General features: G+C 36.4%; 3 protein-coding genes across 3 annotated transcripts; 1 reads left to right on the plus strand and 2 right to left on the minus strand.

The window, feature by feature from the left end:
- Positions 1-751: 751 nt before the first annotated feature.
- Positions 752-2,985, minus strand: GLB3 (hemoglobin 3). Its single transcript, XM_022275610.2, has 4 exons — positions 2,621-2,985; positions 2,207-2,337; positions 1,199-1,343; positions 752-1,052 (listed from the first exon to the last, which is right to left on the minus strand). Exons 1-4 carry the CDS (start codon positions 2,755-2,757, stop codon positions 956-958), a joined length of 510 nt encoding a protein of 169 aa, XP_022131302.1. The 5' UTR covers positions 2,758-2,985; the 3' UTR covers positions 752-955.
- Positions 2,986-4,147: 1,162 nt separating this feature from the next.
- Positions 4,148-8,710, plus strand: AME3 (Protein kinase superfamily protein). Its single transcript, XM_022276433.2, has 12 exons — positions 4,148-4,552; positions 4,732-4,852; positions 5,696-5,722; positions 5,810-5,963; positions 6,054-6,102; positions 6,406-6,520; positions 6,700-6,791; positions 6,869-7,016; positions 7,854-7,918; positions 7,998-8,095; positions 8,178-8,283; positions 8,383-8,710. Exons 1-12 carry the CDS (start codon positions 4,454-4,456, stop codon positions 8,518-8,520), a joined length of 1,212 nt encoding a protein of 403 aa, XP_022132125.1. The 5' UTR covers positions 4,148-4,453; the 3' UTR covers positions 8,521-8,710.
- A 1,014-nt stretch (positions 8,711-9,724) lies between these two features.
- On the minus strand, positions 9,725-12,001 carry LOC111004568 (uncharacterized). Its single transcript, XM_022275612.2, has 2 exons — positions 11,658-12,001; positions 9,725-10,844 (listed from the first exon to the last, which is right to left on the minus strand). Exons 1-2 carry the CDS (start codon positions 11,860-11,862, stop codon positions 10,174-10,176), a joined length of 876 nt encoding a protein of 291 aa, XP_022131304.1. The 5' UTR covers positions 11,863-12,001; the 3' UTR covers positions 9,725-10,173.
- Positions 12,002-12,396: the final 395 nt, after the last annotated feature.

A 12,396-nucleotide genomic window follows, 5' to 3' on the forward strand; every position in this document is an offset into this window, starting at 1 on the left:
ATTAATTCTTTTTAATATAACATGTGAGGGTGGGAGATCGAACTCACAACCTCATGAATGGAGGAACAAGTCAATTATCGATGAATTATACTCACTAGTCAAAATTTACTTAAGTTGTAGTACATGAGTATGTATATTTTATAGCTAAATTACAAAAATATCTTTAAATTTTGTAGGTTGTTTAAAAAATACGTTATCATTCTATAAAAAAAAAAAATTTATCATTTCAAAAGTTTCAATACTACCATAAATGTGTTTAAAAAGCACTCTGCGATCAATCATCCATTAATATTTTGAATGAAATTGACGTGACACAATTTGAAACGACGTGGTAATTAATAGAAGTTTGGCCGGAACAATTAGCTAGCAGGATTTTATAAAATACCATTGGAGTAAACATTCATTAATATTTTGAACGAAAATTTAATGTGGCAGAATCTGGAACAAGCTTGCCGGGAACAACTAGCTGACAATACAACAAATTGACCTTTAATGATGGTAAAAAAAAATTCACGTAAAAACAATGATAGACCCACAATTGACCACGTTGAAAGTTAAATTTGTTGTAATGCAAGTTATTTCTCACAAGAAAGCTTCCATTAATTGTCATATCTTTAAACAGTAAGGTAGTATTGAAACTTTTGGATATTTTTTAAAGAAAGGACAAAGTTTTAAGGCATCTTGTTCATTTTCGGGGGTTTGGAAGCTCATCTCCAGTTTAACTGTACTTAAAAATAAAACTAAAAAGAGATACTGCGAATAATTTTCCTTACTTGGGTACCTCGGCATTGTATGGCTCTGTTGTCTTCATTCAACCCAAATTGAGGAGAGCCCTCTAATTCGTTTCAAGATTTAAGGACAGTTGGACATGGAAGAACACAGAGTCACCTAGATTCAACAGTCTTACAAGCATGTAAGATAGATTATTTGTAATTATGTTACTGTCCCATAATGTCTAAGGGGCAGCTTGTTGCTGGATGCCATGCTTGCACTGAGTTTGCAGGCCTTGATTCTTCATCTCATCTCCAGCCACAAGAAAGAAAGCAGTGTGTCTGCAAACAACCAGAAAAACAATCATTGTTAATGAAACTCAAACAGATAAAAAGCACAGAGTTACAGTTACATATCCATATCCATGGTGTAGAAAGAATAAAGAGAACATCTATGAAGGCAGAAGGGGCAAGAGAAGAATCTGTGCCTGAAAAAATTTGTCATTCTGACTTTTGAATCTGCATCGATATCTGGGGTTTCGTCTAATGCTAGTTGCATGTGCTGTAACCACCTCTCCGCCGCTCTAAGCGTGACCGGGAACGGTCGATGTCGAGCTATAAGAGCTGGATGGCCTGAAATATCACCATCTTGTGTAAGGATCATAACAAACTTGTTACCAATGGACTACGTTTTCATGTACATTAGATCTAGCTCCAAAAATTCTAATGTCAAAGATTTTCTTAGGATCTGATATACAATGTTAAACCACCACTAAGCTGATAGACTAGAGTTTGTGAGAGCTTCTAGAATAAATATTTTTAATTATAAGGATTCCAGTAAAAGTTCTTAATAACAAATCACTTGTTCTCACCTGGCGAAAAATGCTATATACTGTATACAAGTACTTCCTCATAGTTCTGCTATGCACAGGCATGAAACTTAAAAGCTACACAGATTATATTGCAAGCTAAGGAAATTTGAGCATGATTGATTGAAGACATGATTGATTGATCGTCTCAACGCAAACAGGAGATCAATTTCAGCAAAGAAGAGGCAAACACAAATTACACCATGTAAATATTAGGGAAACAGCTGTTAATTTCTACATGTCGATCAGAGATTTCCTACTCAAAATAAGAAATCACAGTGACAGCGAGACGAAGTCTGAATACTGCAGTACGTTTGTCGCTCTATAAACCATGAAGTGCATTACTGTTCATCGATTGCAAGCTAAAAGATGTTGAAAAATGTACTCAAATTTAAGTTCTTTTACCTACATAGGGATATAAGGTCTAGATTCAAATTCTGTAATGGTATTTTTATCACTTATTTCATATAGTCTCCCATTCTCGTAATCTCAGGGCCAACTGTTTAGGGAATGGAAAGTTAGCAGAGAATCAACAGATTCTGTCATTGTGCAATATGTTCAGGAAAGGAACGAAACATCAAAATTTAACCTCTGGAAGACTTCACATGAGAGAAATTAAGAACTTGCCTTTTCTCTGAGAATATAGAGGCGGACCTCCCATTCTCTGCACGAAGAACTCGTATTGATTTTGAATTGCATCTTCTTTCTTCGAATTCCCAAAAATTGATCGGAACCACTCCTCCTCGTCGTCATATACCCTGTATTCGCATTGATGAAGCAATAAACCACAGTTACTAACTAAAAAATCAGTTTGATCACGACGAACTACAGCCAGAGAGCATCAATTAGTGGAAATAACATATCATCGACTGATCCTAGACATATCCATCATCTGTCGATTAAAAATCACTTCCATGTACAATCGAAACACCAAAAAACATTAAATCCGATTCCGAATCCACAGCTGTTCTCCAAATGAAAAAAAAAACAACGCAAAACTCAAATCACATGGCCGTGCTGCATTCGACAATAGAAACAAACCTGTTGTAGAAGTTGGTCGAGAGAGTAACGAAGGTCTGGAGACCTAACTTCTGAAACAAATTGACTTCGTCAATGGCGAAGGCGTCTTCGCGCTTCAATCCGCTCCACTCGGAAGCCTTCTCTTGCAAACTCTGCATTTTTCTCTCCGATGGGCGGCGGGTGAGTTGAGGGTCAAGGCGTGTCAACCTAGATTAGACGCCTTGGAATGGCGAAGCAGGAGGAAGATTTATAGGGGAGATGAAGCTGGTTGTGAGTCGCAGAGATTCTCCGTTGGTGGGGCGGAGTCGTCAGCAACAGCATTGGAGCTACGCCATTGGAGGGTGGGGCTCCAATCTGTGGGCTACGCAATACCGATGGGTGGCCCGGAAAGTAACATCATGAACTAATAATAATGCCGTTCTATTATTATTATTATTTACCGTGAATGCTTAATGCTTTCGTGCTCTGTTATTAAATTAAATGTTTGTTTCATGCTGTTTTAATAAATGATACCTTTTTAGTAGATTTTAATAAATAATATTAACTAATCTTCATTTGTTTACTCTAAATTTATAAAAAATATTTGTTTACGGTTGATTTATAAAGTTTAACCAATCATATAAACTAAATTAAAACTCAGTGTAGACCACGGTGATTGATTTTTACTTTCTAAAATGATAAATGTAGAATTACGATGATGTGAATATTCGATTTCAAAATAATTAATAAATGTCGTCTATAACTAAGTCATTGGTATGGATCGCTATTGTCATTTACCACTATTTTTCTTAATGTAATTTTATTGTTTTTTTAAATTTACCTTTTATTGGACATATTAAGTATGGGTACTTTTTTATGTTTTTCTATATGATTGATGATCTAACATCTAGTTTTTAGTTGATAGGATATATAAAGTATCGTCAATAGTTTGCCAGTTTGTCCCTTAAATATACATTTGTTTATCACAATTTAGTAACATAATATTTATTGTTGCGTTTGTAAGGAATGCAAACAAAATTCCACATTTGCTAAAGAAGTGAATGATGATGGATATATAAGAGAAAGACAATTATCTCAATTGGTATGAGACATTTTGGATGGAACAAAAAGAAAAATCGTAAGGACTATGTCCAAAGCGGACAATATCATATCATGGAGATACTCGGGATACGAAGAATACCGTTGTCCTTAACATCTATTATATTAATTGAAGTTAAAGGTTTCATCACTGCCCCGTATATATTATATATTGAATTATAAGATTTTGTTTCTTTTTTATTTGTAAAAGTGAAATTCGAACTTTGATAGAAGATACCTGCCAATCTTCAAATTGTGGGGTTTGTAGTAAAAATCTACAAAATTGAAAGATTAAAAGGTGTAATTTATCATAAAAAAAATCCGTTTCAAGGAATTAAAAAAAAAAAAAAATCCGTTTTAAGGAAGATAATCCTTATTTTGAGCAAGGGAAAAAAAATTGTTTTCCTTATGCCATTCCGCAAAAATTTCGGGGGTAAAAAAAAAATCGTTATTTATATGTCGAACGTAAAATATTAACGCGCGTGAAGTAACAGCCTCGTCTTTCCTGTTCAAATCCTCTCACCTCTTACGATTATCTGTGGTGGTCGGCGAGCTGCTGCATCTCTGTTTCACGAAACTGAGTCGCCGAAACCCTAATTTTTTCCTCATTATCAGAGAGTCATTGCTTGTATTTGAGTTGCACATTCATACACATAGCAACGAGAGAGAGAGAGAGAGAGAGAGAGAGAGAGAGAGAGAGAGAGAGAGAGAGAGAGAGAGAGAGAGAGAGAGAGAGAGAGAGAGAGAGAGAGAGAGAGAGAGAGCGGTAATTCATGAATGGTAGCCATGGAAGCTGATAGAATGGAGAAAGAACAGCAGCGAACCACCAGGAAACGGCCTCGTTCCGCATGGGACGTCGTGCCCTCCGAACAAGAGGTTGGTTGGATTTGGGTCTTGTGTTTTGGGATTAGATTTTCCAGAGACGACGACGTGTTGAATTATGGAGCCCATGGCAATTAGGGCTTTTATTTCGAATCGCGAAGATTATGCTTATACGGTTCTGGTAGTCTTACATACGTTTCAACGGTTGCTGGGTGCTTATTTTTCCTTTGTAGGCTCATAAGGCTTTGGTGGTGGGTAAGGATGAGGTGAAAAGACACGCATCGCCCCCGAGAAGAGACGATGATCGCGAAGGACATTATGTATTCAACCTCGGCGAGAATCTCACTCCGAGATGTGAGTGTTTTTTTGTTTGTTCTAACCGGTTTTCATTTTGAATTGGCTTCTGGTTATACCATGATTGTTTGGGTATGGAGTGTGTTAAATCGCGCCCGCATTGGTGGTATTTTCTTCTTATCAGGCTAGGGTTTCACAGTAAATCATAAATAAAATAAAGCTAGTATTTTGTGACTTAACATCACTGGAGCCTTCCTTTTATCTCGTTTGCTTGCGAGAAAGCAAGCTATAGGGAAATAATAAAATTCTTGAAACTTTCTGAGATAACCTCTTTTGGTTGTTGCCACCAGGTGTAAGCTGTTACGACATTCTTTTATTATATCGTTAGTTCTTTATGACGTGCATATTGATCTTGTAGCATAGATCTCTCTTCAACTTCCAGCATGGGTTGAGACTCTTCTTGTGGATTTCATGTTATCATTGAAATCTATTTTTAGCAGGGAAAAGTTCTATATAAGTTTTAAGTTTAAAAAATTCGGGAGTTGAATTCACCTAGGTTTCTTTGCCATGTTGCTGGCGCATGATAAACTCCATATGAGACCCTTTTTTTGGGTGTTTCTGAACAACGATTCCCTTATTTTTTTCTAAATACACAAATGCGATAAATCAACGAGAAGTTCGTATCTTATTAAAATAAAAAAAAACCATATGGGATAACTATACAACATTCCTATGCATTTTATGTCCTCTCTGATTTTTGTAATCTACTTTCAACACGCCATTTTTCAGATTTTCCATTCCTTTAATTGTTATTAGGTTTTCTGGTCATTCTTTTATTCTTTTATTTTTTGGTTTTTTGATTTGTTATTACTTGTATCTTAATGGGTGATCGGTGACATGCAGATAAAATCCTCAGCAAGATGGGTGAAGGTTAGCCGTCAAGATCCCTGCTGTCTGCAAGATTTTATGTTTTTGTGATTCTGCTCGAGTCCACTTAGCAAATTGCTAGTGCTGTAGGCACATTTGGTCGAGTTTTGGAATGCTGGGACCGTCAAACTCGAGAATATGTGGCCATTAAGGTAGTTCGAAGCATACGAAAATACCGCGATGCAGCCATGGTTGAGGTGGATATACTTAAACATCTTGCTCAGAATGACAAAGGCAGCTTACGGTATGTATCTATTTCATTATGTTTCGTTCTGGTCTTCAATTCATCATATAACATAATCTAACTCTGCTTTGCAACATGTTCCTCATGCAGTTGTGTGCAGATTAGAAATTGGTTTGACTACCGCAATCACATATGTATAGTAAGTATTTCAGTTTATTTTCATTGATTTTTATCTCTCCTCTCCCTCTCTTGATATTTAAAATGTTGTTTTTTGTAATTCTTTTGATGTCATATGTTCTGGTAACTGAAGTCTGAAGTTAATCTCTTTCGATTATCAAAATGGTGGTGGTATTTCTTTTGCTATTGGACAAACGTTATTGTCAATTATTGTGTACATGCATTCTTCATGCATTTACAAGTTCTTTCGTACATGTGGGCTTATTCATAGAATTGGGAAATTAACACAAACCTTCCTTTGAATGCATTTGAATGGTTTGATCAGGTGTTTGAGAAGCTTGGACCAAGCTTATTTGATTTTCTAAAGAGAAATAAATACTGCCCATTCCCTGTGGACCTTGTTCGAGAGTTTGGACGACAGCTTTTGGAATCTGTAGCATGTCTGTGGATTTATTTTTGACCTCTATATCATCTCTCTGGTTTTCATTTATCTCGTTTTTTCCTAAAAAGCTCCAAAACCATTTTCTTTGCTCTTTCCTCTTTTCAGGGGTGGAAAAGTGTCTTATCATTCCAATCTTCTTTGTTTAACTTGTTTATTTTGCTTCATCATATCTGGCAGATATGCATGATTTACACTTAATCCACACAGACCTGAAGCCAGAAAATATACTTCTTGTGTCTTCTGAATATATAAAGCTTCCTGGCTGTAAGGTATTTAGACATTTCAAATCTGAGAATTTGGGTGAAAACCTAAATATATCTTAAGAACAATGCTTGAAATGATACAGAAGGTTTCGTCGGATGAAACGCAATTCAGGTGCTTGCCCAAGTCTAGTGCAATTAAGCTGATTGATTTTGGTAGTACTGCCTTTGATAATGAGAATCATAGCTCCATTGTTTCTACAAGGCATTACAGAGCCCCTGAGATTATACTAGGTAACTAGTTATGTGGTTGGCTAGTGAAATATGTGTTTGTGTATGGTTTCTTCCTCTCTATCCTTCTCTGATTCCAAACTGAGAAACCTTCGCTGTGGAAACTTTATCCTAAATTTAAATTTATTTATGTTGTTGCTTAGAATAAAGCAGTGTCTGGAGGAGAGGGAGATGAAGCCCAGTAGTAGCAATAGGGCAGATGACAAAATCTCTGTCACAACAATTTATTTATAAATTTACCTTTTAAAATGTGATTTATGGAGCATCCTTGATCCTCCTTATACGGAAGCTAGTTTTTCTCCTATATGTTTGAATAAATTTGACTTCTTTTCTTCGTTACTAAAATTTTTACATCCATTTGGCACAACTCCTATAATCAAAAGCATATCGTGTCTCTGCTCTTCCAACAATTCATACATATGTACGCAGGGCAGAAATGTTTTAAGCTTTTCATATGTCTTCATCACTTTAAAAGAATGAGTTGAATGTGTTTAATATATGATGGAAGCTCCACTTTTGTAACATTTGGGTAGGCAAAATTAATTTTGAGGTTAGAGTGACATTTATGGCCGTAGTCTCCAGAGCAACCATGTTTGCTGCTTGACCCTGTCTTAAACACTTCCAACTCACGGGGGGCCTTATCTTGCAACTTTATCATCAGATAGGCATGAAAGTAATATGACTTTATTGCATATCCCACTTTACTAGATTATATGATCTTTGATTACTGCACTTAGAATCTCTGCAAGGAAATGTCAACAATATTAGATATTGCATCGCAAATGCCTCCTACATATTATACATGTCGTCTTCTCACCTACATTGATAAATGTTTTGCAGGTCTTGGGTGGAGTTATCCATGCGATTTGTGGAGTATTGGTTGCATACTTGTTGAACTGTGCTCGGTTAGTATTTGTTGAACATAACTCCTGTTTGATTATGGAATTTAATATTGGTAAATTGTTAAATTTTGAAATCCTGTAGGGCAAAGCACTGTTCCAGACCCATGAGAACTTGGAGCATTTGGCAATGATGGAGAGGGTGTTAGGACCTCTGCCAGGGCACATGATTCAGAGTGCCGAGTACTGAAACATCCAGATTTCTCTCCATTTATTTCCCCCGTAGGGTTTATAATTTGACTGGTTTTCTATCTGCTTCATGTAGCCAAAACGCTGAAAAATATTTCAAACGAGGGTCACGTCTAAATTGGCCCGAAGGAGCAGTTTCAAGAGAAAGCATTAGAGCTGTGAAGAAGCTTGATCGTTTGAAGGTCTTTATATATTATTATGCTTCTTTTAGTTTTATATGCTAATAGTTCTATAGAAATTATTTACTAACTTGCATAAAATGGTTATCTTTTTGTCTTTAGGATATGGTTTCACAACATCTGGGTTTCTCCAGGTCTCTCTTGACTGATCTGTTGTACGATTTACTGAAATATGACCCTTCAGAACGTCCGACCGCCCGTCAAGCCCTTAACCATCCCTTCTTTAAGAGTATAGCTTGAGAAGGAACACTTCCATGCTAAGTTACATTTGCAATACAAGTTCGTCTGCAGAATGCTTCCTTCTTTACTAGGGGAAAAAATTAGATTGATATCGAGATTGCTAGTGCAGACAATGATTTTACTTGTATTTGTTGAAGTATGGCTATTAATGAAAAGCATGTCAATATTGTCAGCAAATTTTTTGCTAGAACTTTTTTTTACGCAGTTGTTTATTAATTTTTCAATAGTGCTAGTACCAAAAATATTCTATTCCAGTTTAGAAGTGCACAAATATCTAACTACTTGATCAATACTCTCTAAAAACAGTGTTTATATAATCTTTTAGGAAAGTATTTATAACTATAAGTTGTTGGAATTAGAAAGACATTTTTGAGTGACCAAAATGAAATGTATTCTACATCTGCAGATACGGAATGTGTCAAAATAATGCAGCTATCAGATTTATACACACTCATATCTTAAATTCTTGTTCATCTGAGAATTCATGTCAATTGTCTGAGCTATAAATCACATTCCATAATAGAAAATGAATCATCTTGTAGCTGCACATATAGTGCTTGAGATAATTACTGAAGGAAACAGATGTTATTTCATGGAATAGCCTTTGGGGATTTGTTCTAATTGGGCAGATGAGAAAGGCCAGGGCCTCATTCATGGTGAATTGCCTTGTAAAACCATTTTGCCAGTCATCATTTCATGAAAATTCAAAGCCATTTATGAAAGATCAAAGATGTATTCTGAATGTCTGAAGCACTTACAGTGCATCATAGTTTACTGCAGTAGAAAAATAAGGTCAATATTTGTGAGATGTGATCTATGTTTTAGAAGGTGATCCTTTTTCACCTGATCGAAGACTTTGGAGTTAAAAAAAAAGGAAAGAAGTAAATTTACTCCCTATTGAAGTTGAAACTCCTCAAATGTTGTGAATCTATTTATCGTAAATCATAAATCATCGTAGATATAACATAAATTCTTATATTTTTATTCAACAGTTGAACAAGATTGGTTAAATATCCCAGAGTTAGAACCATTTGATAGCAATTATGACTAACTCACGGCTCTATTGCCTGGAGACACATATTCAAGGGAGGGCTAGGCAAAATTCACCCCAACTAACCAAGCAAGAGCTTAGCTCGACACTCCCTTGGTCGCAGGGATGCTACCAACGTATAATTCGCTGGCTGGCAGGTATGAATTGTCTATATTGACGAGACAGAAAGTTACTCTTATGAAAGATAGGATCTATTCTTTACAAAGGTACACAACTTTTACTTGAAACTCGATAACAACTCAAAATAAGTACTAATTTAAGTACTAACTTAAACTTTGAGATGTACGCGGCAGAACACCACGGGTGCAATATTCTATTTGCAAGTCACCACCTTAACTGACTAGGTGTCCAACTCAAATCTGAAGAATCTCACATCAACCATAGCAAAATGGCTTTTTGGTTCCATGCAAAAGGGTTATCAAACCAAGATTTAAAAAGCACAATTGACACATCAAATTTACAAAATTTTCAGAACAAGTGTGAAACTGAGAGAAAAAAAAGAAAAGAAACGAAACAACGAGACATTAACACTGGATCTAAAGCTGCTGCACAAGCGAGAAAAAAAAGAAAAGAAACGAAACAATGAGACATTAACACTGGATCTAAAGCTGCTGCACAAACGAAAGTCCCGATACGACGATTACTGCAAACACACTGCAGTCCATGAAAATTGCTCCCATTGCCTTCTGAACCAATAAACCTGCCTCTAAAACCTTACCAATTTGTTCAATTGAACTTTGTCCTACAAGTGGAGTTACTTGACCATCTCCTCTATGAGGCCCTCTAAAACCCTTCTTTTTGGTGAAAAGAAGCCTACCAAGTACAACTGTTACATTAGTGAGCAAGAGAAGATAGAGGGGTCTAGATCCAAAACCGATTCTCGTAAGACTCTGGCCTAAGAAAGGAAATCCTACATATGATGCAACTACTAGAAAGGCTATAGTAGCCGAAAAGCAAAGGCGGGTCATCTCAGATTCAGAAATGGCTGAACTTAATTCATTTAAAGAGAAGGAAGTGACGGGTGGCAATTTTGGATTGTAGCATTGATCTCTGCCCAATGTAGAAAGAGATGAATTTTGACCTTCAGATCGGGCGAGACGGGGCGGTGCTTTTCCAACATCTTCTTGAGTAGAAGCTACTGCAGTTTCTACCGCCTTATGTTTGCTCGAAAGAGGAGCCGAACTGGTTCCATGATATGCAGAAGACCTAGCATCGATCTGAGGATCCTTATGTTGCAATGTAGAACCTACCAGCTTGCCCTTTTCATCAGAAACTGCACAAGGAGCGTGAAATGTGAGCAAAACAATAATTTTAATTTCCATTTGAGTAACACAAAAAAAAAAAAAAAAAGAAGACCTACAGAAAAATTCTGTAAGGTGGAGGAGAAATGAATTCAATGCTGAAAATCCTCATGCTAATCAGGTAATTTTGCAAAGTAAGACTGTGAGGAGGCCAACAAGGGTAGATTGATACACTACAATGGTTTCGAATAGTAGGTTTCTCTAGTACTGAACTTTTTTCCATGGAAATAACTCAATTTCAATGCAACTTCTTCAAAATACATGGTTTCAAATAGCGATCTATGCCATTTCAATTCCAATGCTACTTTTTCTGTATTCAACTTTTCTAAATAATTTATACCATGACAACCTTCTGTTGGGGTAAATATAACAGCACAAATTGAATTGCAGGTCAAGGGCTCTAAACCTTTTTAGCAACAATTCTTCTACACAAATTTTAGCTTAGAATTTGACTTGTTACGTTTACTTGGAATCATTGCAATAGAAAGACGAGACTTTGGAACCTAGATTACCCAAGTTGGCGCACGTCAGACCCACATTCTTACCTTATTCACCGTCATTAATTTTTTTTAATTAAAAATATAACCAGCAAATTATGAATTGCTTAAATAAAATTCCTAAACCTACCACTAATTTAGCTTTTCATTACACCATTCGGTAAGGAAAGATAAAGCAGAAAAGAGGAAACACAATCGCATTTTCTCGCAACAAAACTCCTCCAGAAAACAGATTTTCAGTCAAATCACGCGAAGTCCAGAAAGCAACAAAGAAAAGAAGAAGAATACCGGTGTGTTGATCGGAAATACGAGGTTGGAGATCCTGACGATCAGAAATCAACGGCTGGGTTGATGAATCCTCAGTTCCAGCGTAAGGCGAGGGAGAGGGAGAGGGAGAGGGAAGGGACTGGATCTGACCGGTGATTAGGGCCAAACGGTCGGAACCTCGCTCCAGGATCCGCCGGCGTCTAGATTCTCTGGGGTTCGCCGCCATAAAAAAATTCCTTCAGAATCGTCGGAACCGGGTCGGTTTCCGATTACTTCTGCAAGATTTAAGATTATCTGAGTCCTCCGTTGTTTCAATTTCCAGGCGTAAAAAAAGAAAGGAAGGAGGAGGTTAGAAATCGACCACGTGTTGATCACGTGATAAAGGTTAGGAAAAAAGAATTTCGTATCGTATCTATGGAATATGGATCATTCAGGAGGGACGGGTCGGGACGAATATTCTAAAGCGAGAGTCGTTAATGGGCCTTTTGAGATACATGTTGGGCCAAAAATTGGCCTCTAATTGATTATTGGGCCTTTTGAAATACGTGTTGGGCCGAATTAGAACATAAATTTTTTATTTTTTATTTATTTGTTTTTTAGAAAAACTCAGAATACTTAGTAGAAATGGACGACAAGATAATATATAGTTCGTTAAAATACTATTTTGGTCTTTGTACTTTTAGCCTCGGTTTATTTTAGTCCATCTACTTTTAAAATGTTGATTTTGGTTCCTATATTTTTAACTTTGATTCCTTTTAGT

This window comes from Momordica charantia, assembly GCF_013281855.1.
Source record: "Momordica charantia cultivar OHB3-1 chromosome 8 unlocalized genomic scaffold, Mcharantia_2.0 BLBB01000008.1, whole genome shotgun sequence".
Lineage (NCBI taxonomy): Eukaryota > Viridiplantae > Streptophyta > Magnoliopsida > Cucurbitales > Cucurbitaceae > Momordica > Momordica charantia.